This window comes from Pholcus phalangioides, unplaced genomic scaffold, assembly GCF_987345545.1.
Source record: "Pholcus phalangioides strain wild (caught in Gottingen) unplaced genomic scaffold, Ppha-v1.0 ptg000003l_1, whole genome shotgun sequence".
NCBI lineage: Eukaryota > Metazoa > Arthropoda > Arachnida > Araneae > Pholcidae > Pholcus > Pholcus phalangioides.
Genome location: NW_028301596.1, coordinates 57,510,180 through 57,537,314, shown reverse-complemented (window position 1 = coordinate 57,537,314; position 27,135 = coordinate 57,510,180). Strand labels below are relative to the sequence as shown.

The 27,135-nt window shown below is 36.1% G+C and overlaps 3 protein-coding genes across 4 annotated transcripts in view; 2 read left to right on the top strand and 1 right to left on the bottom strand.

Annotated features, from left to right (window-relative positions):
* Sbp2 (SECIS-binding protein 2) overlaps positions 1-12,514 on the top strand; it is a 56,003-nt gene extending 43,489 nt beyond the window's left edge. The window contains exon 12 of the mRNA XM_089251237.1: positions 12,125-12,514. Coding sequence (XP_089107363.1) covers positions 12,125-12,385 — 261 coding nt within the window. The 3' untranslated portion in view covers positions 12,386-12,514. The remainder of the gene's footprint in view (positions 1-12,124) is intronic.
* Positions 12,515-19,622: 7,108 nt separating this feature from the next.
* On the bottom strand, positions 19,623-20,413 carry LOC149089002 (protein CFDP2-like). Its single transcript, XM_089252494.1, has 2 exons — positions 20,140-20,413; positions 19,623-19,852 (listed from the first exon to the last, which is right to left on the bottom strand). The coding sequence occupies exons 1-2, from the start codon at positions 20,411-20,413 to the stop codon at positions 19,623-19,625; spliced, it is 504 nt and encodes a 167-aa protein (XP_089108620.1).
* Positions 20,414-24,145: 3,732 nt separating this feature from the next.
* LOC149089001 (serine/threonine-protein kinase ATR-like) overlaps positions 24,146-27,135 on the top strand; it is a 159,354-nt gene continuing 156,364 nt past the window's right edge. For both annotated transcript variants that reach the window (XM_089251216.1, XM_089251211.1), the window contains exon 1: positions 24,146-24,371. In XM_089251216.1, coding sequence (XP_089107342.1) covers positions 24,337-24,371 — 35 coding nt within the window. In that variant the 5' untranslated portion in view covers positions 24,146-24,336. The remainder of the gene's footprint in view (positions 24,372-27,135) is intronic.

Here is a 27,135-nt window from a genome sequence, read left to right as displayed (position 1 = left end):
TTTGGAGACCATACTTACAGAGAGACTTGGTTGAAGGGGGAGCAGAGAAGAACTATGCGTGTCCTTATTGGCACAATGGGCTTGAGTTATGAAGAGAGAGACTTCATTTTTTTGAATATGTTTACATTAGATGAACACAGGTGTCTGGGAGATATGATCGACGTATTCAAAATTTTCAACGATATGGGTAGGATAGACCATGAATTATTTATACACCATCAGTCGACTGCTTTGACAAGGGAACACCAGTATCGATTGGCAAGGGACAATTCTAGGTTGTGAATTTTTCTCTAATAGGGTTGTTAATAAATAGAATAGCTTACCCCCAAAGGTAGTAAATTGTAACACAATTGACACGTTTAAAAAGAAATACGATAAACATGTTGGGGTAAATCGAGAAGCCATCCATACTTGGAATAAGACAATTGTAAGTATTCTTTATGGGCATTGTATAATATTCTATCATGTATATATATTGTTTGTAATTGCATTTTTAATTGGGTTGCTGTATTTTTGAAATATATCACATCCATATTTGTTACGGGCATCTTTTTCTCAGCCACATCATTGGGCATTTTGCTTGTCGTGGCATTGTTTTTGTCTTTGTATATCATTTGAGTGCATTTGTAAATCCTGCTTATTAATGCAATCATGTTTGTAAGATGCTTAAGTTGGTTTACTTTTTGAATCCAACCATTTATTTTTCAAATTAAGCCATTTATATAGAAAAATGTAGAAAATGTGAACATTATATGAAAATTTAATATTTGTTGAAACTTACCAATAACAGCGCCATAGGCAGTTGTAATATGCAGAGTAGGGAAAAAACATTATTAAAGTTCCATTTTTAAATGTGAAAAAAATTATGAGAACTAGAAAGAAAGCAAAAATATGAACAATGAAAATTTCAAAAAGAAATTAATCGAAGAATTCAAAAATGAAAAATTCAAACAGGAATTCGAAATTGAAAAAAGTCATAACCGATGTCTAGGGCTATCATCATGGGGGAACACCCTGACATTGGCTTAACACAGAACGTTTCTGAGAGCATTTCGTAGCCTCCATAGCCTAAATAGATGTTCTATTACCCGATGTTTTCTTGTAGTACCATTGAATTCAAAAATCAAAAGAAAAAGCCAAACAAATTTTTTTGTAAACGTTGAAGAAAAAAAATCAAAGTTTCAGTCAGTAAAATGTTCTTTGAGAAGACAGGCATTGAGGAACAAGGGTTAATACAAATACAAATACAACGCCACAATCAGGCAAAATGCCAAACGAGGTGGCTGAGAAAAAACTTTTGTGAGCTGGATTCGAACCTTCATCTTCAGGTTCGCAGTCGATACACTATCACCTACACTAATTCAGCTAAATTGGCATCTTTAATGCATAGGCATAGCCACCCTTTAGAAACGCCTACTCTTTTCAAACCATGCATGGGGTTCCTCCTGATGACGACCCTATATATAGGTTCTATTTCACTCATAAAATTCCATCTTGTATTTATTTTTTCTTCAAATAATTACTTCTTTAGTATATATTTAATATATTTTTATATTGACTGCAACTTTGCTTTTTTTTTCAACTTGACAAAAACATTTGTTTGGCTTTTTCTTTTGATTTTTGAATTCAATGGTACTACAGCAAAACGTTGGGGAAATCGAGCATCTATTTAGTCTGTGGCGGCTAAGAAATGCTCTCAGAAACGTTCTGTGTTAATCCAATGTCAGGGTGTTCCCCCGATAAGAGCCTTTGTTATGATCGAAGTCATAACACATACTTTATGTAAATTATATTATTGTTTTAGATGGCTATATATTGTACATAAAGTGTAGGTGTTTTTCTTTTCTTCTTGGCTGGTGAAGGGGAATTTTCTCACGGATCGTAAGAACGGAAGTTTGACCACATGGCCCCCTCGGACATTCCTTAGATGGACGAGGTCCACTTTCACTTGGAAAGGGGTCGGGTGGTCTGAGTTCCTGGAAACTATCCGTGACGTAGATTTCATGCAATATGCTGATTGGCTTAAAGTCCCGCTCCAGGAGTACTATCTTGTGAGTTTCGCTTCTCTCGGGGCGATTCTTGATGAGTATGTCGAGGTGTTAAGATGTAGTAAATTAATACTTGAGCATGACTTCGATTTCCATGCTTGTGGTCTGTGTGAATAGCAATGAAGTATTGAAAGGCACGCCGAAAAAATGGGTATCGTTGTAATCCAATTTTATTTATATCATGTATATATATATTTGTGATTATGTAACCAAGGAGTCAAGTAATTATTTTGTTTTTTTTCACAATGCAATGTCCTATTCATGAAGTAAATGTGAAACTTTAAAAATTCTAATCGACTCGAATCCTTTCTTGAAGTTTTGTTTAAGTCTTTTGATATTTTTAGTAACGAGTGAATATAACACCCTAGACATTGGCTATGACTTTTTCAATTTCAAATTCTTATTTGAATTTTTCATTTTTGAATTCTTTGATTAATTTCTTTTTGAAATTTTCAATTAGCGGGGATGGTCCCCCCCCCCCCCTCCCCGCCAGTTTCAGCTGCAGAAAGACATTGAGAACATGGAGAGAAATTAAGAAGTTAGGAAGCTGTGACACTTACAAAGAAAAACACCATGTTTCAATGCAAAAGTACAAACTTAATAAAGAGAAAAAATTGAAAAAATTCCAGTGGTATTACAAAAGAAATTGACATCAGAAGAAAGAAGACAAGAGTAAGAAAGCTACGACTACTCAAAAAGAATGAAGAAAGTTCAGTCGAAACACTATCATCAGAATCATACAGTTGTCCTAATTCCTTTTCTAAAGCTAAAGGGAATTTGCAAAGTACACCACACCATAAACAAATTTTAGTGAAGCAGCTTTTTGACACATTTTGTGCAGTTGAACATTGGGAAGAAAATATGAATCAAAAAACTTAAATTCATCTTTAAACAAAGAAACTGTTGATAAGATCACTGCGTTTTATGGAAGCAATGATGATAGTTGCATGCCTCCAGAACGTAAAGATATTGTTACAATTTGGGAAGCTATTGTAAAATAAAACGTTTGTCTTGCATTTTCTTTAAAAAAGGCTTATCGATTGTTCTAGTGGTTGGGAAAAGCAAGTTTTGCGAATTGAGGTCAAACCACGTCTTTTTGAACAGTAAATTGCCTCATAATGTTTGTCTATGTATGTACCATGAGAACTTCATTGGTTTAATCAATATTCTGCACTGTTACAATGAGAAATTTCCAACTTATTCATATTGTTTTCTTGAAGAAATAACATGTAAATCGCGAAGAAAAAATTGCTGAATCGTAAAAAAAAACGTAATATGAATATTCACTTAGCACAGATTGGGGCAAATACACCTGCAATTTTACAGATCAAAAGAGTACATTGCATGAATGGGTATGAGCAAAAACAGAAAAGCAGAAATTTTATTAAAGAGTGATCAGCATGAGAGTGTTTCCAAGTCATCCCTTGATGAATTAGGAAATGTTGATTTTGATGACTGGGTGGAGGTTATAAATGATGATCTTGTGCACTCTGGAGAAGTAACAAATATTGTTGGAACTGATTTTAGGTTAATGTTATGGTACCAGCTGGCAAAAACCGGAAATGGCGTTCAACAGAAGATGAAATTTTTTATTCATGAAATAGTCTTATTTGTTAGCTATTCTCACCAAATGTTGTAAATACACAAATCATTATTCTGGAATATAATGATACTCTGAGTTTTTTTAATGTATATGTTACGGTAAAAGCCTGAAGAGTGGTAAAACCTAAGTTTTACCGGTAAATCCTAGGTTTTACCAAGTCGAGCTGGTAAAAGCCCGAAATACGCTTAAAAACGTATACATTTCAGGCTTTTACCAAGCCCTTTGGATGATCTTAATTATGATCTTAATTAGCATCAGGATCGTTGTGATTAATAAATGGCAAGCTTTTAAATTCATGAAAATTAGAAAATTAACAGTTTTATTAAGATCATAATTAATTAACTAATTAGTCATTCAAATTCATGAAAATTACTAAAAAATTTCAAATTTTCTAATTTTTATGAATTTAAAAGCTTGCCATTTATTAATCGCAACGATCCTGATGCTAATTAAGATCATAATTAATTAACTAATTAGTCATTCAAATTCAGGAAAATTACTAAGAAATTACGAATTTTCTAATTTTCTTAAATTTGAAAGCTTTTCATTTATTAATCACAACGATCCTGATGCTAATTAAAATCTTAATTAATTAACTAATTAGTCATTCAAATTTGTAAAAATTAGTAAAATTGCAAATTTTCTGATTTCCATAAATTTAAAAGCTTGCCATTTATCAATCACAACGATCCTAACGTTAATTAAGACCATAATTAATTAACTAATTAGTCATTCAAATTTGTGTAAATGAGTATAATTGCTAATTTTCCAGTTTTCATAAATTTGAAAAGATTTTATAGCTAGTCCCGGGGGGTGGGGTGGAATTTACCATCTGTAAAACCGTGGTGGCCATGGTTCGATATGCTCGCGTGATATAAAGTAGAGTTTGTCTTTGAATCATGCCCATCTTTTCCAGGCGCCTAGCGGAGGGGGAAGAAAACCAAATGGGAGCCCCAAGGACAGTCTGTCGATACAGTACAGTTCTGTAGAGGGTGTTCTTTAGATTACGATGGTATCCCCATCCTTCACCCAATAATCGTCTGAAATGATCCAGCGTATCGGTTGTTTTTCTAAGTAATTAATGTGAGTGTGCTAAAAAAATTATCTTGTTGGCGAACCATATTCCCAAACTTTTGAGACCTTTTTCGGTAAACTTTTAATTCCTTTCCCGTTAGTTTTCATAGTGGGACTCTTTTTCCTCTTGTTTTGCCAGAGAAATGATGATTTGGATGGTTTCACTTGCAAGTCATTTTGTTGTAACCATTCGGAGATCTGTGTCAACGCAGCATTGACAGAGACTGTAATTTCAGTGGGTTACTCAGCAGACACCAAGAGAAGGAAGTCATCGGCAAAGGCTTATGCTGTGACCCCCGAAACCCACTAGAGTCAAAGTAATGAATCGAATGTAGTATTCCAAAAATCGGGTCCACTACATGAGCCCTGGGGACAACCTCAAACCAACGTTTTGGATGCTAGTGCTGTTCTTATATTAAGAGTGATGATGCGTCCCAAGAAAATGTTCTCCAAAATTTTTCTTAGCTGAAGAGGAATAGACATAATTCGAATGTAATTAGCTATTACCTCGTGACGCACACAATTGAAAGCTCTCTTAATGTCGAGGGAGATAACAGCTGTTAGTAGATGTTCCTTCCTCCTATTGTCAATCTGTTCCATTAGATGAGGAGGGGAATCATCTGTTAAGCGACCATACGAAAACCAAATTGAAAAAATAGAGGCCTTTCTGCTCAACATAGTAGGAGAATCTTTGTATAAGAAAATTTTTGAGCACCTTTCCCAAATTGGAAGTCAGCGTAATGGGCGAATCAAGTTGGTTTCGTCAATTCCCCTCTTGGAAAGAAGAACTTCCAGGTTTGAACGCTGGGGGAAGAGTACAGAGTTGTAAGCAGTGACTGAAGAAATTTTTGAAATATTTAATATTGGCATGTACAATGGCTTGTATTATGCGATTAGTAAGATTGTCTGGTCCTGCTGCTTTTTTCGGGTTAAGTCCATCAACAGGGTGATTCAGAAATGATGGGGGAAAACTTTAAGAGGTGATGGTACACACCAATACAAACAATGGTCATCAAAGAATGCATGGTCTAGCGTTTTCGTTTCATGTTAGATCATGCATTCTTTGATGACAATTGTTTGTATTGGTGTGAACTACCACTTCTTAAAGTTTTTCCCATCTTTTCTGCATCACCCTGTATTATTCGTAAGAGCTCATGTTCTTCAAATGGTGGCTATGCAAGAGGCCTGTTCAGATGGTCGTTTTGGATCGGTATTGATGTACACACCTCTGGAAAAAGGCTTGCCAGATGTTTCTCTGTTATATCTTTTAGTGTGGAGCTGAACTGCGCTGGAAGTTGCATCTGCTTTCGCCTGGGCCGAAATACTGCCTTATAGGGCATACTATATGCCGTAGCAGCTTGCGTGCAGAGCTTATTCCAGGAGCTGGATTTGGTTTGCATTATTGCTCCTTTGAAAAGTGTTTGAGCCCTTCGAAAGGAGGCCATAGTGTCATGGATATCCTGTCCACGCTCTTCATATGGTTTAGTTTTCTCTCTATGACCCGTACTTGCCTTTTTTCATCGTTTGACCTCGTCCGTCCACCATTTGATACACTTAGGGTGTGAGAGAGAGAGAGAGTGGGTTGTTTTTTACAACCTAAGACAGTCTTGCAATTGATGCTTATTACTTCCATCAGTCTTGTGGAATTCTGCTGTAGCTGGTTTTGATCGGTAATCTGTATCAGCTCCTCCTGAAATCTCTGAAGTGTCGCATGCATAATTCCTTGAAAACTAATTAATCTTTTTGTGGTGTGAAACTTTAATGTTGGTAGAGAGTAAAGCGAATCCTTTCTAATATTGAGACAGATCTGAATAATACTTGTGCGTGCTCGCTTATTCTTCCCTTTTTTTTTTTAAACTGAGCACAACTCAGGTCTATCGCCATGGGAAATTTACTATCTAGTGAATTGTGCCGGAAGCCGATCGTCGCCAAATTTTGCACATATACCAAATAGGACCGGGATTGAACCATAGGCTACTTTAAAAGTTCGTCAGAGCTGGGCAAATGTCCGAAATGGGCAAAAAATCGTTGGGCAACAATGGTTCCTGGGCCTCAACAGTCACTTTTGGAATGTTTACGCTCACTTCATTCATTAATTCAAACCGAGCACAACTCCGGTCTACTCACTTATACTATCCACTCGTTCATTTTTTCTTTCACGTGTTCTTCGGAGGCTTCAGTCAAGGAGCTTTCAACACATGGCCCACTGGCCACATGTGGCCTTCGAAGCTTTTTGCTGTGGCCCACCGATGAAAAATCTTACATAGTTACAGAATTTATGGAAATGCTTGAAAAAAAACCCCTTGATGAAGGAGGGAGGATATTCGAGAGTAGTCATCAAGGGTGTGATCAGCTTTTATTTTTTATATTGTTCGTTATGGAAAAAATAAATTCGCACGAATGTGGAGTTAAGAACGAAAGAAGTATTGTGCTTGTTTGGTATTATTTCAAATCCGTAGACAAGCTATCATAATGGAAGCAGTTATCGATGAAATCGAAAAATCTTGTTAGATCTTTGAGTGGTTTGCCAAATAAAAACTGACATCTCTTTGCAAACTCTTTCACAGAATGTTAAAAAAATCATGATAAAATGTTGACAAATATTTGAGATGAATTTTCTTATTTATAGTCGTTATTATCATTGGCGTTATAAACTGGCTTCATTGAGAATACTTGAAAAAACCGGGTCATTTTTACGAAAAAGTCGGCATGGCCAAAAGTACATGAAAATTCAGGAATGTTCTGGAAAATACATGACTACTCATACCTCCCAGTCCCGCTGCAAAAATGTCCCAAACAGCATTCCGTCCATTTGAGATTGGCACATTCTAGGCTGAGCGTGTGTAGGGGCCTTAACAGGGCCAGGGTAAGATGTTTGTATATTTTACTCGATATTGATTCTATAAATAAATAAATGAAATTTTATATTTCTGAAGTAATTAATCTAAGGCTGTAAGGCAGAATTATAGTGTGAATATTTCTAAGCACGGGCATTGAAGGTCTCTTCCCCTCCTGCTAACGCGTTTCTTTTCCTACTTGCAAAGTCTGATAATATCCGAAGATGATGCCTCTCGCCGATATTACTACAGAGGTTTTTGACAGCTAGAAGATAAATCCAGGAAAGAAAATTCAAGTTCCCTTGTGGGGACCCACGTCCTCTCATTTGCCGGGTGAGCGTACTAGACCACAGTCAACAAATCCTCTTTGCTTGGAGCTTGTGTGTGCTGAATCGAGCCGCACATTTACAGCCAGACCTAACTCAGGCCGAAGCTCACACTTTCTGACATTGCGACCAGATGGTCATGTATCCAAAAATGATGTCACTTTCTGCTACGAAAGTTTTGACAGCAGTCCATGTTTGGTCTGGCTGTACATGTACGGTCCCGTTCAGTGCACACGAGCTGCAAGGAAAGAGGATTAGTTGGCCTTGTAGTCTAGAGTACTCATCCGGCAAGTGAGACGAAGTGGGTTCGATTCCTCGCAAGGCCAGTTAAATTTTCTTTCCTGGATTTATCTTCGCATCAGCCAGCTGTTAAAAAAACCTTCGTATGGATAGTGGAGAGTGATATCATCCTCGGAGAAAACAAAACTGTCGTCTCACGACGGCCCCAGGCGGCGGATAAGCTCGAGCCACCCCTGCGAGGGGGACAGTGCTATTAACAAAATGCCTCACGTTAGGCCTTTCAAAATATCTATAGTAAAGCACACTTTACTTACTGCGCTTGGAATCCACGCTGCTTACGCAATGACAATGATTTAGAGAATAATTCCTTGAACCAACTTTTTGATTTGGCAATTCGTTTTCAAAGATAATTAATAGAAATAAGATTTTCGGTTTTGATTTTGGTTGTTGCTGAGGTAAAAAAAGCCGGAAATGAACTGTAATTACAGTTTACTGCCAAATGATCATTAAAATATCCGCAACATGTGCACTTGATGGCATGCAGGAAATTAGAAAAATTCATGAACTTGAATGACTAGTTAGTTAATTAATTATGATATTAGTTAGCATCAGGATCGTTGTGATTAATAAATGACAAGCTTTCAAATTTATGGAAATCAGAAAATTTGCAATTTTGCTAATTTTCACAAATTTGAACGACTAATTAGTTAATTAATTACAGTCTTAATTAGCATCAGGATCGTTGTGAGTAATAAATGGCAAGCTTTCAAATTTATAAAAATCAGAAAATTCGCAATTTTACTAATTTTCACGAATCTGAACGAGTAATTAGTTAAGTAATTAACATTTTAATTAGCATCGGAATCGTTGTGATTAATAAATGGCAAGCTTTCAAATTTAAGAAAATTAGAAAATTGGCAATTTCTTAGTAATTTTCCTTAATTTGAATGACCAATTAGTTAATTAATTATGATCTTAATTAGCATCAGGATCGTTTTGATTGATAAATGAAACACTTTCAAATTTATGAAAATTAGAAAATTCACAGTTTTACTAATTTACTAAGTTACTAAATGTCAGCTTTTATCAAAGGGCTTGGTAAAAGCCCGAAATGTATAAGTTTTCAAGTGTATTTCGGGCTTTTACTGTAACATATATATTACACTTTTGTATACAATTTTTGATATATATATTCCTCTTCTGCATACAATTTTTGATATATATATTCCACTTCTGCATACAATTTATATATATATATACACATTCCACTTTTGCGTACATAGAAAATATATTTAGACCAAGATTCTTGCAATGGAAATATGCCATCAAGTTAAAATGTGATATAATGTATGAGGGATATTTTGTAAATAAATTGTTATTTCTTTATTAAACTTCTTTTTAAAGAACATTTTAGGGTGTCTATATTTTTTAGGTAATACTTGAGTTTAGAAAATATTAGAAGTACTTTGTAATTATTCTATATTCACAGTTTTTTTAGTGATTACTTTTTTTCAATCAGTCATTACAAAAGCTAGAGAACGAGAATATTCTGAGAAAATATGGATGTAATACCATCTCCTATACCATCTAATACATCTCCTGGATGTATAAATTGAAGAATAATTGAGAACATTCATTTTTAATTTAAATAATTTACATTTTTTTACTAATTTTGTTTATATTGTGAAATATAAATCAGTTTTCATTCATTGCCTGAAGCATTTATAACAAAACAACTTTTGGTATAATCACCCCCCCCCCCCCATGACAACTTTTTTAGTTCGAGAATATTCTCCCAGGTCATGATGAGAGGTTTTAAAAGTTCGGTTATAAATATTTTAGAAACCTTTAGATTAAAACTTATTAAAAAATTATTTTAAAATTAGATAAATTTTTGGAAATAAGTTCACAACAAAAGAAATTATACCAAAGGTGATTGATAAAGTAAGCTATTCTTATACAATCACTTTCATTCTGAGAAGATACAGAACTGTTGTTTTTTTCAATGTACACACACTTAAATTCTGTATCACTCACATTTCTTTGTACGTTTTGCAATTCAGACATGTTGGTTTCATTTTCTTGCTTTCAAACTTTAATATTGTGGTCTACAAGCTTCGATGTTCCCATCATCTTGACGGGAAGACAGATGGGGACCAGGGTTTAAGCTAGATAAAAAATTCCTTTAGCAAAAAAGTGAAAGTGGGGGGGGGGGAAAAGCTTTAGCAAAATGCTACAATGCAATGATTTATGGTTGGATGTCTTCTCGTTTCGTACCTCCCGTATGCATTTTTGCAAAAGTGGCTAATACTTTCATGTTCTAAGATTTTCTTTCACATTTTATGAAAAATGCGACTGTAGCTTGAACCCTGACAGGACAGAGAATATTCTCTCAAAGGACCACTATTAGAAATTACTAAAAAATATTCTTATCAAAAATAATGATTATTCTCAAGTTATTTATCGAGACTATTTATTATAATACATGTTATTACATATATTCTTGATAATACTCTCTGGAAAAATTTTGGTAACTGAAGAATATTCTTATCAAGGAGAATATTCTCTGGAAGGACTGTTATTAATAACTTCAGAATAATTCTTATTTTCTATAAGAATATTCCCCAGTAATTTATGAAAGTAGTCCTTCCACAGAGAATTTTCTCAAGGACTACTATGTAACTATATATATTTTAAATAACAGAATATTCTCATCAAGAACTTATAAGAATATTCTCAAATAATAGTTCTCAAGTTATATAGTCCTATAATTATCCTTATCCCTAGTATAATACTATCAAGAATATTTTCTCTGAAAGATTATTCTCGATAATTTTACATCTCTACAAAAACAATTAAACAAACAGTGGTTTTCTTTTGAATATGTATACAATTGGTTTTGATACAATGATGTTGCACACTAAAACATACATGAAAAAGGTTCATATGAGCTGAAATTAACTTTCAGCATCTGAGAGTATTTATTCAACAATTTGAAAATTCCCAAATGTAACATGACTCGCGTTTTTGTGCAATGCGAGTCACGCTTAAAAATGAATTAAATAATTAAATCCCATTAAAAACCCAATTTTTTTACATGAAGTATATCTTAATAATGCTAGCCATTAACTTTAGAAGTTAATTTCTATAAATTCCGTATCGGAAAGTTTACAATCACCTCAGTATTTTTTGGGCTTCCATGCAGGGCGAAAACTCGTCTTTTCCAGCCTTAATAACTTGTGAATCGTTCGTTATAGGAAGATAATTTCAATTAGAAAAAGTACCATATATACTTGTGTATAAGCTGAGTTTTTTTGTTAAAAAATTTGTTTCTCAATTTCGGGGGATCGACTTGTACATGGTCAGTTTTTGAGAATATATAGACCCCACTTCACAAAATCATATAGCCGCATGGCCTTCGTACAGCTAGCTTGGAGACCTGCGACATCATTATTAGACTACTTTAGGTGGCGTTACTAATCAGTAGAGTGATTTTTGTAGCTGTGCTCAAACCCAAAAACCAAAATCAAAAACCTCATTGGCTTTATATGTCGATTTCACAGTCTCTAGATGTAATCATGTAGACATTGACAGGCCTGAAAAATAAGTTTCAGGCACCACCAGACTAGTGTGTTGAGTGAAATCTGCCAATGCCTGTTTTTCAACTACTTACAGTGAGTTGGACACTCACATCGTTTCTCAGGTTAAAAACCTTGGTATTTCATACATTCCGACATGAACAAATTGTTTTGTACTTACTGCATTTACCATTTCCAGTCTTCAATTGCCTTGGACTTTATAAGGGACCTGGGATTCCCTTTCTCACCCCTCCCATTACACCCTTGATGTGTGACTGTTTTTTTTTATTACATGCAGATAAGGTGAACATTCATAAAATAATCTCAGATCCATTCTCGAATGTTGTTGTCAATGCCATACTCAAACCATTTTGATTTGTATCTGCAACTGATTTTAAAATTGCTTTTGTTCTTATAGGTAAGCTTTAAAAATACTCTAGAGCTACACGAAGAGAGCATCAAGGACTATATGGAGCTCTATGGATTAATTCAAGAAAACATCAACGATAATGATGTGGTAAACCTAATTCAAGCAAATGAGAGTGCTCCGGGTTCACTGTTAGGGCACAGAATGAGAGTTCTTCGTTCCACCCTGATGACAAAGAAAGATAGTAGTTCAAAATCGGAAGTGTCTCTCGAATATGAAAAATTTATAAGCAAATATATGATCAAAATCTAGAGAATTGCTAGTACCTCATTGGTGGCACATTTGGCAGCATATAGTATTTGTTTGTGAAAATTAGATTTATCTCTTGAGAGCTTATATATATAAATTTTGTATTAAAACATTGTTGTGATGTTGTAGAGGAATTCAATCATGCACAAAGTTTTTTTTTCTCTTCAAGTCAGGGCCACTTGAAAATATATTTTTGAAAAGTGCATTAATAATTTTGCATATATACCTTGTATCTATCAGCATCATCAGGTTGTTCTACTAAACTATGCGTGCACCTATAATGACTGAGGAATTTCTACCAAATTGGTAGAGTGTCTAAAAGGGTATATGTCTGGATTTATGTATTCCATAATGCTTTTATAAATGTCTGAGGGTGTGCATGTCATGTGCTGCAAGTGCTGCCACCTGTCTTTTAAATTGGAAGTAAGAGGTGACAGGTACTCAAGTTTTTGCTTTAATTACCATGTCACCAGAAAGTTTTCCTTGATGTGTTGTGGGCAGAGAAAAATATCTCTCAGTCCCAGTAAAGTACCTATTCCAAGGCGCTGTACTTCCTCCACAAGCAAGCTGCCATCTTTTTAGACAGATAAAATCTCTGACATAGCATGTTGGCTGTTTCTGGAAAACCTTTACAGTTCTGAGAACCAACCAGTTTTTTTTGTACTCGTTAGGCCAGGTGTGTAAAATTTTCTGACCTGCAAAGGACTTCCATTTGGCATGTGAAAGTTATTTCTGGGAAGTATTAATGTACACAACATACTACAGCAGTTTGCGGCTCATGAATGGTAGCCACCCCTCACATCTGGTCAACAGACTGAAAAAGCTGTGAATTCCTGTTGTAGTCAAGCACTGAGAATCTGGGGTTCATCCTTCCTGAGGGTGATCAGTCTTTCCTGGAACATTCCCATATTTTTCCCATCGTTTTAGCTATAAGCGGAGATACTTGGAGATCTGATAGTGAAGGAGCAAGGCTGCCTTTACCAGACATGGGACCCAGTGCAAAAATAACAGTGGGGTCAGAGCCATCTGAATAATTTCGGGGCCCCTTAGTCTCAATTTTATATATTACAGGGGAATTGACGTCCAAAAATTCACTCATTATTACAAAATACACAGGAATGTTGAAAAATATCCATACAAAAAAATACTAACACAATTTAACTTAATTTAAATTGAAAAAAGAACGAAAATTTTGAGCAGAAGAAATTCTCAGAATACAGTGAAGGAAACAAATAATTCTCCAAAACTAATTAAAATTAGGTTCTAATAAAGAATTTGTCTCAGATGAGATTTCGGAGTTCATGAATTTAAAATAAGAAAAATAATTGATACAGATATTTCCAGCACCCATGAAAATTCAGATTATGTGAAAGACGATTCCTGCACCAATGAAAATTCAAAATATGTGAAAGAAATAATTCCATAAAGAATTAATGAAATTTCAGATTAAGTGAAATATATTCCAGAATTGATGTAAATTCAGAATTCCATAACTGTGTGAATCGAGAATTCTACAATTGATGTGAATTCAGAGTTCCAGAATTACACAAATGAGGAAAGTTTATAATTCCCGAATTCATGAAAACTCAGAATTTATTAAAGAAACTTCCATAATTGGTGCAATAAATTTCATAAATTCAGAATTTATTTCTGGAGTTATTTCTGAAATTATTTCTTTGTAGATAGAAATGCAGAATTTTAGAATTATTACTTTCTGAATGAATTTTGAATGCAGATTTCCTGAACTGATGAAAAATGAAAATAAATACATATCGAAATTGGTGAATCCAGAATAAATGAAAAATTATTATTAATATAAGTACAAGGGCCCCTAAAAACAAGGCACTCGGTGCAACCACACTTGTCACACACTTTCTAATGGCGGCTCTGGGAGGGAGGATGCTGATACATGTATGAACACAACATATTATGTCACCTGCATACATCTTTAATGTTATGCACTCTCCTCCTGTATCCACACATGCTTTTAGCCATCCCAACTTCTTTTTGATAAAAATATCCAGTTTTTAACATACATTTCAAATGAAGTGCATATATGCTTAAACTTGTATGTGGCCCAAAGATTCCCTCTAATATTTACCACCATCTTCATAATACCCTATGTAATAAGATTCAAGACCTCCCCAATAACTTCATGTCTCTGACGAAGCCTACTCCAACTTTTATTCTTCTCTGATATTAAGGATTAAAATTGTTTTCCAATTTTCTGTTGACAATAATTATAATGACCCCCCTTTTTGCATGGATTTGTTGGTTTTTTGTTTTTTTCCAAAACCCTACCCCGAAAATAAGCCTTAATTCAAATCATTAATTACATGGATACATTTTTTCATGTCCGTTGCTACGCTCCACGAATGTATTTGTAAAACATTGTTTCTTGTTAGGAACCATCAAGTCTTTCGACTCCTGGTATAGATCATGGCTCTCCAAGCTGGTCTGTCATTCACAGCATGTCTCAGTTGTGCTAGCTTCATTCCAGTGCTTTGCAACACCTCTTCTAGCCATCTGGTGTTTGGTCTGCCTCTTTCTCTCATTCCCTCCATTCTTCCAAGCATTACCATTTTTTCTAGTGAGCCTTCTGCACTCATTATGTGACCAAAGTGACCATTTTAATGACTGTTGCTTGTAGAGAATAGTCAACCTTGACTTCTTCGATAACCGATTTGTTAGTCCTTCTAGCTGCCTATGGAATTTTCAGCATCCTCCTCCAGCACCAAAGTTCAAAGGAATCAATTATTTTCTTATCTGCTTTCCGTAGCATCCAGCTCTCATCCATACATAAAGACAGGAAAGACCAACGCATTTATAATTCTAATTTTTGTTTTTATTGAGACATCTTTGTCTTTCATTATTATATTAAGCTTTCACATGGCTGTTTACCCAGAACTACTTGTCTTTTTATTTCTTCTGTGCAAGTTCCCTCTTTTACAATTCTTGATTTTAGGAAATAAAATTTGTCCGCAATCTCAGAACTTTTGCCATCTAGTTGAAAACTGTGAATATCTGCTGTAGTCATGATTTTGGTTTTTTTTTTCAAATTTATGTAGAGTCCAAACCTCTCGCTTTCTGTTTTTACTCTTGAAATAACATTCTTTAGGTCCTCTTCAGATTCTGCCATCAGAGTTGTCTCATCCGCATATCTAAAGTTGTTGATCACTCTACCTCCAATTTTAACACCTGCTTTTAATTCCTCTAAATCTGATGCTCTGATTTTCTCCGTAGAGAGTAAATAAGTTTGGGGAAAGGATGCATCCTTGTCAAACCCCTTTTTCAATTCCAAACCATTCAGTTAAGCCATAGTTTGTTCTTACACTTACCTCTTGGTTAATATATAAATTTCTGATCAAGCAGATGAGGTGATAGGCACTCCCATTGTTCCAAGAATATCCCAAAGCTTATCATGATCAACACAGTCAAAGGCTTTTGCATAATTGGTGAAACAAAAATATAACTTCTTTTGACATTCTTTTGCTGCCTCCATTATTCATCTTATATTGCCAATTTAGTCTCTAGTTCTCCCATTTCTTCTGAAACCTGCTTGCTCCACTGCTAATTCTCTTTCTATAATGGTTTTGAGTCTTTTCTGAATAATTTTCAGTAGAATCTTGCTAGCGTGTGATTGTTGGGGATTGATTTTAGGGAGATTGTTCTAATACAAATACAACGCCACAACAGGCAAAATGCCCAACGAGGTGGCTGCGAAAAAGATGCCCATAAAAATATGGATGTCGTATATTTCAAAAATACAGCAACCCAATTAAAAATGCAATTAACAAAAATTATAAACAAATATATACACATGACAAAATATTATACAATGTCCATAAAGAATAATTTTGGTTGTCTGATTCTAAGAATGGATAGCTTCTCGATTTACCCCAACATGTTTATCGTATTTATTTTCAAATGTGTCAATTGTGTTACAATTTACTACCTTTGGGGGTAAGCTATTCCATTTATTAACAACCTTATTAGAGAAAAATTCCCTGCGACACCATAACCTCGCATTGTCCCTTACCAATTGATACTGGTGTTCCCTTGTAAAAGCAGTCGATTGGCGGCATACTAAAAGTTCATGGTCATCCTATTCATCCCATTGAAAATTTTGGACACTTCGATCATATCTCCTCAACACTTGCGTTCATCCAATGTAAACATATTCAAAAAATGAAGTCTCGCTTCATAACTCAAGCCCTGTGTGCCAATAAGGACACGCATAGCTCTTCTCTGCACCCCTTCAACCAAGTCTCTCTGTAGGTGTGGTCTCCAAAATCTTACAGCATACTCCAGTCCAGGACAAACTAAGGCTCGGAAAAGCGGAATAATGACTTCAGGAGAATGCGAAGAGACCTTTTTGAAAATGAAACCGAGCATTCTATTTGCTTTTTTGACCACTGCTGAACAATGTTCAGAAAACCTAAGCCGCTCGTCAATGAGAATTCCCAAATCGGTGACCCTAGTTGCATCCGGGATAGTGACACCATTCAACTCGTAAGAGAACCGTGGGTTGTTCGAACCAAAATGAGCTACCATGCACTTATCAACGCTAAACGTCATGCTCCATTCATTTGCCCGTGCTGCAATCTTGTTTAGATTGGTCTGGAGCGACTCCCTATCGCTTTGATTCCCGATTGCTCCCATTAGCTTCACATCATCTGCAAATTTTCTAGTAATCCCATCGATACCCTGATCGAGTTTATCGATAAAAAGTGAAAAAAGTATGGGGCCAAGGACACTTCCTTGAGGAACTCCACTCGTGATACCTGTGCAACCAGAGAATTCCCTCTTCACCATAACTCGTTGCGACCTATCTCTTAACCATGATTTTATCCAATTCAGCAAGTTTCCCCAATTCCAATCTCATGTAAACGCTTCAAGAGTTTACCATGTTGGACCTGATCGAATACCTTCTGGAAATAAAGGTAAACAACGTCTGTTTATTTTTTCCCTCACCCAAAGCCTTAGTTACGTGATCATAGAAGCAGAGGAGTTTAGTTACACGTGACTCCCCCTTCCTGAACTTATGCTGATTATCCGCCAATATATTATTCTCGTCTATACACTTCACAAACTGCCTTTTGATGATAATCTCCAAAATTTTTGAGGGAGCTCGGCAAACTCACTGGACGATAACTGGACACCGCTTCTCCACTACCCTTCTTACATATCGGAACAACATTAGCAAGTTTCCAATCCATTGGGACGATACCCTCAGCAACACTACTCCTGTATATCTGTGCAACTGGCCCCAACAATTCATTAGCACATTCCCTGAAGACCATGGAATGGATATCATCTGGTCCTGGTGCTTTGCTTCCACATATATTTTTCAGAAGATTCAGGACCTCCACGTATTCCACTTGAATATCGTTGAGGATTTTATCCCCCCATGCAACACCCGTACATTGAATATCATTATCTCTATTAAAAACTGATGCGAAAAAAGTCATTGAAAGCACTACACATATTGCTCTCTAACCTGGACCCTCCTATCGAGAGGGGGCCAACTGTCCCCTTACATCCCTTATTGACGTACCCAAAAAATGATTTTGGGTCAGAGCCAATGTTATCTGCCAACTCAGATTCAACTTCCTTTTTACTTTCACTTATCGCTCTCTTCAACGCCCTTCTTTTATCAATAAACAATGACGGGTCACCTCGTCCACTTTTATACTCTCTGAATGCTCTTTTCGAATCTGTAATTAGAGCATTCTCCAATATTACCTTGTTTGTGATTGGGTGGAATATAAATCTTTTCCAGTCTTTAATCCACTCTATTTTCTCCCAGATTTGTTGACAGAGTGATGTTAGTGCATCGATAATATTTTCGCCTACCATTTTCAGAAGCTCTACTGGGAATATCGTCAATACCTGGAGCTTCACGATTCTTTAGTTGATTTGTTGCCCATCTGACTTCGTCCTTTGTAATTGGTGGTTCATTATTATTAACTGGTGGTTCATGGTTTATTTCTATATTGCTATTTATTATCTTTCTATCTTATTTCTTATAAAGATTTTCTGTGTATTTCCATCTGTTTACAATGTCTTTTTCAGTGTTCAAGACATTTCCATTCTTGTCTTTTATGATACTGAAACGTAGATTAAAATTGCCAGTGATTTCATTAATCCTCCTGTAGAGGTCTCTTGATCTCCCTAGTCTGTTGTCTTCAATTTGTCTGCATTTTGAATTAAGAAAAGTCTCTTTATCTTTCCTTACCTGTCTTTGAAATTGTGCATTAAATTCCTTTGTTTCATTTACAATCGGCCTTAGCTATTCTTCTTTTTTCGGCAATTTCAGTGTTCAATGTGTATATTCAATATGTGTTAGTATTCAATAGTATTCAATATGTGTTAGTATTCAATAGTATGACATGAATGTCGCTCTCCACTTGTTAATACAAGATATACGGAAGACTGGATGTTGTGAAGATATTTATTATTTGAGATGTTACTTTTTTTAAGGAAGGAAAAACTCATCTCTGCCTCTACCGGGAGTCGAACCCGGGCCCCTCGATTGCCGGACGAGTGCTCTGACCGCTAAGCTACAGAGGAGATAGAGATTTTCCTTCGTCGTCCATGAGCTATTAGCTGATCGGTTTCACCGTCCATTGCACGGTTCCGTTCGGCATATATCTCCTCTGTAGCTTAGCGGTCAGAGCACTCGTCCGGCAATCGAGGGGCCCGGGTTCGACTCCCGGTAGAGGCAGAGATGAGTTTTTTCCTTCCTTAAAAAAAGTAACATCTCAAATAATAAATATCTTCACAACATCCAGTCTTCCGTATATCTTGTATTCAATAGTATTCAATATGTGTTAGTATTCAATAGTATTCAATATGTGTTAGTATTCAATATGTGTTAGTATTCAATAGTATTCAATATGTGTTAGTATTCAATAGTATTCAATATGTGTTAGTATTCAATATGTGTTTCAATAGCTGCTTCTGACAGCCTGGATGTTCTCTTCTTTTTATTCAATGGAATATTTCTCTTTGCTTCTTCCTTTAGTATATTTTCAATATCAAACCAGAGTTCTTCTGGTTCTCTATCTACCAGATCAAGATCATTAAAACGGTTTCTTGTTAAAATTCTATATTCCTCTGTACATTATCTAACCTGTATCTAGCTGGCACTTTTCCTTTATTGATTTTCTTTATTTTAAGTCTCATCTCTAAAATGAGTAACTGGTGATCACACCCACATTCAGCACTTGGCAAAGTCTTATGTTGTCACAGACCTTTTCCATCTTTTGTTGCCAATTATGTAATCAATTTGGTTCTTGTACATGCCATTTGGTGATGTCCATGTGTACATTCTTCTTTTAGGCTGCTTAAAGTAAGTATTAGCAATGAAAAGATCATTTGATGAACTTTCAATTAACTTTTGTCCAGATTCATTCCTATTTCCAAGCCCAAAGTTTCCTGTTGTACCTGGAACTGCCACATCCCAACCTTTGCGTTTAAATCCCCAGTGATCATCAACATATCTTTACTGGGTGTTTGATCAATAATTTGTTGTAGTACATTATAGAATTCATCGCTAACTACTTCTCCAGCATCAGTTGTTGGCACATATACTTAGATGATCGTTATATTTATTAGACTACTTTTTATTCTGATTGACATAATTCTATCATTGACAGGGTTGTACTCTAACACAGACGCATCAATGTTATTTTTAATAATTATTGCTGCTACATTTTTCCTATTATTTTCATGTCCAGAGTAATAAATCTTACAGTCATCTGACTGAAAAAATCCCTCACCAGTCCATTTCAGTTCGCTTACTCCGAGAATGTCTGTCTTTGTTCTTTCCATTTCTTTCTTTACAACTTCTAATTTTCCATTATTCATACTTCTAACATTCCATGTTCCCATCCTGTATTTTTTCTTTGTTAAACTCAAAGATTTCCTTGTGTTTCTTTCATCATTAGATAAAATTCGTAAAGGCTTTGATCTATCTACGTCATTATGGTCAAAAGACCAGGATCCACCAGGATAGTCTTCTTGCATCTTCTTAGTAATAAAGTGGTTGCTTTCCGGTCATCTTCTGGTAACATGACATATTTTCTTTTTGAGCCTTATCCATTAGAGTTTTCTTGGCAGTGATGAGAAGTAGCTTGCCATTGCATTCTTGCAGTACTATCCACATTCTGTGAATAGCTATCTGGTCAAAGACCAGTACTCATATTGCTGCTGCCCAGTGTCAGGGTAGTTTGGAATCAGAATCTACTATCTCCTCTCTTAGGCACCTCTCTTAGTCTGGCTCCTACTCCACGAAGACCTGTCCGGCTTGGGAGGCTCTACCAGTAGCTAAGCTACTCCCGGCATAGCTCTCAGGGTTGTCAGAGCACTCAAGCGCACCCACCACAGCAAGGTGAAAGTACCATTCAGGCGGTAAAACATTAATATATATAAATTTTAGTATGGATTACAATCTATTATCTTTTTTTTACCTTTCATCTTATTCAGGGCAGTCACATTGACATTATTATATCAATAATATGATTGATATCTATGTTTAAAATAAATGGTAATATTAGTATGTACATAATGGGTGCCCCTCTCTTTTCCGGTGTAAGTGCATTTCATGCCTTCTGGGTTATTGTAAATAAATAAATATAGAAGCTTTTGAGACTTATTGCATCGATATCGTTAGCATCAAACAGTTGCTATACAACGTTATTAATATGGTTGTAATAACTGGATCCCCCTAGAACAGGGATCTTCACCCTTTCAGACACAGCGAATCAAATTGAAACTTCCCACGAAACCGGTGGGTCACCAATTTATGTAATTTAAGTGAAATCTTAATAGAAGGGGGCCCATGGGTCCCCAAATTAAACAGGAACAAAAATAATTGAATACTGTTTATTTTGAAATTATTTCTTTTCTTAATTATCAATTTTGATTAGTTCTGAAATAATTTTTCCATTAATTTCTGAAAAAGTTTTTGATTAATTGCTGATTAATATTAATCTAAAACACTCTTCAAATGATTCTTTAATTATTTATTTTGTAATTTCAAAATTATTTTCTTTCCCAATATATCTTCAAATAATTTCTGTTAATAATTATCCAGTTATTCTTGTATTGATATTGTGAAATAATTCCTTTCAGAAATCCACTAATCAAAAAATTGTTTGCTCTAAGAATTTAATTATTTGTTTTATTAATTCTGTTTTTATCAATTCGTTCCAAATTATAATTTTCTTCATTTCTTCTAGAATTATTTCTTACATTAGCTCTAGAATTAGTCATTTTTCAATGTTTTCAACCATTTTCTGAAAATGATCAGCGGGCCACAGCAAAACTCTGAGGGCCAGATGCGGCCTTCAGGTCATGCATTGAAGACTCCTGCCCTAGAACATACCTTTGTTTTTTTTTTGACACATTAATTATTACGAGTGTCGGACTGTTTTGTAATTATGAAATGTTCATCTCACATATTTATCTTTTTTTGATTCAATCAATTGCAATCCACTGTGATTGGCAGTATTGAGCTAGTGCTTCATTTCTTGCCGTCAGAGCAATGGTTCTGAAACTATTGTCACTCAGGCTCCCTTACCTGTTTATGGTTCTCCTGCAGCTCCCCAAAACTAGTTTAGTAAATATTGTGCGTTCATAAAAGAACCACTTCAAAACATAAATGGGCATACACTTTAAGAAACACTGCATTTGGTGTTTCCAGCCAATTATTTATTGATTATTGGCAGCTTTGATTACCTTCAACCTGGGGCATAAGTATGGCCTACGACCATAGAGTAGTCCTTAGGAGGAGCATGGCCAACTCAAAAGGAGTCGACCATGGGAGGGGCATAAAAGTATTGAAAATTTATAAAATTTGAGTTGTCAACCTTCAAAAGCATTTAAATTAACAGAAATTTATTAAAGCAGCATCTCTGTATTTACCTTGATATATGTATATATTTTTACGAAAATAATTTTAATTTTTGTTTGTCTAGGGCATAGTCTCCCAAACTTTTCGTTCCATCGCCCCCTTTATCAGAAATTTTTTCTTCTCATCACCCCCCAACTCAAGTAAACCCATAGGATCCAATGTTAAATCAGTAGGTTCTATCGCCCCCCTTGGACCATTCCATCGCCCGCCAGGGGGCGATATTGCCCACTTTGGGAAACACTGGTCTAGGGGGTTTACAAGCTTTCCTTTTCCTCTATCTCATATATTACTCAATAATAACTCACTAATAGCAATATAAGTTCGACTCGATGGGCCGATTCAATATGAGTTAAGCTGGCCATGGCCTTAACCCCTTTACAATCATTAACAAAATATTTAATTCAAAAAACGGCAGTGAAATCAATTTTTTTTTCACTATCGTGAAGCTTTGCAACCCTATAAACTGAAGTTGTCTTTTCTTCCCCCTTTTTTTCTATACATCCCGTTAGTGATTCTTTTCCTCTCACATTATGTATTTTTTTCTTCTATATACATGTAAGAGTAGGCTGACCATATTTCCTCGAGAGAAATACGGGACTGCGTTTCCAAATACGGGACATCGCCAATTATTGCCAAAACCAAACAAAGTTGCCAAATATTGCTGAAATTACGGAAAAATCCCAATGGTGGGAAATGATGCAAATTGCAGTGGATTACAATGTATTCCACGAAAGACAAACGTTCAATCAAATGTGGAAGATTAATATTCTCATATATAGTTGTAATTATCGTAAAATAATTTATGAGTTGAAAAATGATGTCAATCTTTGACTTCAATAAAGAATAAAAATTCAAGTTGGCTTCGTGTGAAATACGGGAAAAATCGACACACTTTTGCCAAAAAGTCGGGATGGCCAAAAAAACAGAAAATACCGGGACTGTCCCGAGAAATACGGGACGTATGGTCACCTTATGTAAGAGGGAAAGAGAACAGTCCCCTAAAGAAGAGACCACTCTACTTTGGGGGTGGGGTGAAAATAGACTAAAAATACTCCCTTATCTACTTATCTATTGTATGGTTTTAACTTTTACATTTTTTCTTCTGTGTTTTTGCTTTCTCTAACGTGTGGTTAGATCAAAGGGTTTTCAACGCATGTCCAGCCATATTTTGTCCCTCTGAGCTTTTTGTCCTGCCTCGCCGACCATTTTCAGAAAATTGTTGAAGACGATCAATTCTAAAATTACTGAAAGAAATAATTTTAGTTTTTGAAACAAAAGTAATTTCAGAATTAGAGAAAAAATAACTTATAAATCAATCAAGTCTATTCAGATGTCACTAAATTACACCAGTTGGTGGCCCGCGGATTTCGTGGGAAGTTTCAATATGGTCCGAGGTTTGGACAAAGACCGCTGATTCGTCAAATAGAGATTTTCCAAATTTGTTGCCAAAAGCTTGTATATGAAGTGGTTAAGACGGGTTCTCAAGCTGTGCACCGCGGCGTCTCGGTGCACCACGAACCTTTGCCAAGAACGCCGCGGAACGGCAGCCCTGTAAAAGGTTCTTCGAAGCGATAATTTGTTAAACTACTTTGTGGAGCCACAGATAAACGTTGATTAGGGAAAAGAACGCCGCGGATGAAAAGAAATTGAGAAATCCTGGGTCAACGGGCGGGTGGATGTCCACATACAACCTGAAAAGTTGCATAATTTTTATCAAAAATTAACAATTTTCAATTCCCACTATTTTTCCTCGAAGAAATATGGTCATCAGAAATAAATAAAAGTCACATGATAAAAAAAAACCAAAAAGAATAGATCAAAGCCGTCTGTATTATTTCCCGCTATGTACTATTAAACGAGTTTTTACCTTCTCGTCAAACACGCTATTGAATAAATAAATGTCATTACGCTCAATTTTCAAAAGGTTTTTGAATTAACTTCGAAAAATTCCGTCCAAAATCTTCTCTTGTTATGAATGGTGAACTATTTCGTATTCATTTGTTTAATTCAGGATTGAAAATATCTTCAGCCAATCATGGATTCGGAATCCATTGCTCAAAGTTTTGATGAGTAAGTGACTTCAATTCCTCGGTTTGGTAATGTACAAATTTCAGTTAGGTTAAGAAAACACTATAAAAGTTTTAGAAGTTCTTTCATAAACTAACGGTAACTAAGCTATACTGCACATGTTCTGTTATAAAAAAAATAGCGGACCACAAGTATCCTGCTGGCCGTGTGTTGAAGACCCCTGGTGTAGTGATTTGTGCTTATTCGGTACTTTGAAGGCATTCCTTGCTATACTACTCTGGCGCGATACGGATGAACAATGATATGGCCAAGGGAACTGTGGGTAGGAAAGTTTGAGAATCATTAAGCAAGAAACTATACATACTGAAAAGAGAGGGATTGAATGTCTACCTCCACACATGCCAATAATGTAATTTTTCACTGGAACAGCTATAGTGTAATCCGCCATTATCAACTTTTTCTTTTGGTGCCAAGCACATCAGATAGCCAACGTAAGTTGCTAAGCCCATAACTAATGCTATGGACGTGGAAAACGGAATCGCCATTATTCAAATTAGAAAACATAATAAATCAACAATCATAATGATAATAAAAATATCACTTTCTAGACTACACTAGAGTAAAAAATATAACATTATAAATATATATATATATATATAAAAGCTCCTGAGCTCTGGATTATAAATTCCCAATGTAAAAAATAAATCGTCTCTGGTGATTTTTGGGTTTAAAATAAATATTCTCCAGTTATATACTCTTGTAAAAAAATGAAGCACCCTTATTTGATCATGTTTGTCGCACCACAGTCATTTTCTGCACACACACGGCTAATTAGACTGGGACCTACAATTTATTGCCGATTCCGAATGGCAGGCTTGTTTTTTATACTCATCGAGAAGTTGGTGTGCTAACCCCTCGATGGGGGACTCCCTGTGGTAGCAATTTTTTCTGTGGTCATGTCGTCATTTTTACTGTACTCCTGTGTCAGGAAAGTTTTCTGACAAGGACAAACTGGGTATCAAACTCGCGACACCTTTAAACATCCTTTGACGCTTAAGGCGAGTATCCTATCGACCTGGGCTACTGCGCCCGAAGCACCCTTAAAAAAATAATCTGATCATCTCAAAGTTTCGCATGCAAATTCCTTTATGCGAATGATTAAATTTTCAAGGCCAATGAATGTTAACTTCGGTCATAGTCACGTTTCTACTGTGCAACTAGCATTGTACGAAACAGGTTACAGTTCCCTGAAGACACAACCAATAATGTTGTTATGATTAAGACCTTATAGTCAATTGGACGACTTCAAATGTGGTGGCATAGTCAGGATGTGTGAAGCTGGCTGGTTATACTGAGAAATAGACTGCCACCTGCACCATTCGGACATGGCTGTGCAAAGGTGCTGGCATCAATGGTTGCTGTAAGGAACTCATCAATGGAATAAATGCTCTGGAAGGCCAAGATGTACGAATGCGAGGCAAGACCAGATGATTGTGCGACAGCCCCGAACAGCCCCAACAGCATCATTGTTTGCTATCTAATGTACTACAGAATCTTCCATACCACCCGTGGTACCTCCCATCATCTCACTGCACTTGGCTGAGGCGGGATCATGCTCACTGCGGCCTTTAAGACGTCTGCCTTTAACCCCACAACATTAGCAGAGTTATCTAGAGTGGTGTCACAGCTGATCATCATGGCTGTCAGCAGACTGGAATCACATAGTGTTCAGCAATGAATCCCGCTTCAGTCTTGGAGCAGATGACTATCAAACCCATGTGTGGAGGAGCCAGGACCAGCAGTCTCAATCAGCCTTTGTTTTAGGGAGGCATACATCCATTACTGGGAGTGGTAGCCCGGTCGATAAGATGCTCGCCTAAAGTACCAAAAGATGTTTGGAGGGGTCGCAAGTTTGATACCCGGTTCGTCCTTGTCAGAAAACTTTCCTGACACAGGGGTACAACAAAACCGGCGACTTGACCGCAGCAAAAATTTGCTACCGCAGGAAGTCCCCCATCGAGAGGTTGGTATGCTAACCTCTCGATGAGTATAAAAAACCAGCCCGCCATTCAGAATCGGCAATAAATTCCAGGTCCCACGGTCTAATTAGCCCTGTGTGCAGAAAATAACCGTGATGAGACAAAAAAGATCAAAGATGCATCCATTACCCCTGGTGTGATAGTGTGGGGTGCTATATCTTACGACTCTTATTCCCCTCTAGTCGTCCTGAATACGACATTAACAGCTCAGCGATATGTTGATGGCACGTAATCATGCGGCCATTTTCAACAAGATAATGCCAGGCTCCATACTGCTAACATATCTCTGCACTGCTTCCGTGCTGTTGATATTCTTCCTTGGTCATCAATATCATCGGACCTTTCACCAATCGAACATGTACGGGACATGGTAGGCCGCCAGATTCGGCCACCCCAAAATGTTGCAGATCTGGAGCAACAATTGATGAATGCCTGGCACAATGTATCGCAAGAGAAGATTAGGAATTTTTATCACTCCTTACATCAACGTATATAAGCATGCATTGCCGCCAAGGAGGGTGGTTCACCAATTATTGATTTTAACATTCAATGTGCAATTGCTAGCCATTGGTGGGTCCTATGGCTTTGAATTTTTGATACTTTCATTATCTGTGTATATGAGCTTTATACATATTTCAATAAAAACAGTCACTTTCTTCATGGTGCTTCGTTTTTTTTGGTTTTTTTGCAAAAGATTGTATATAAATAAATATTTCTGGGTGGAACATCGAAGCATCATCATAAGGTATACAGAGTAAAAATGAAAT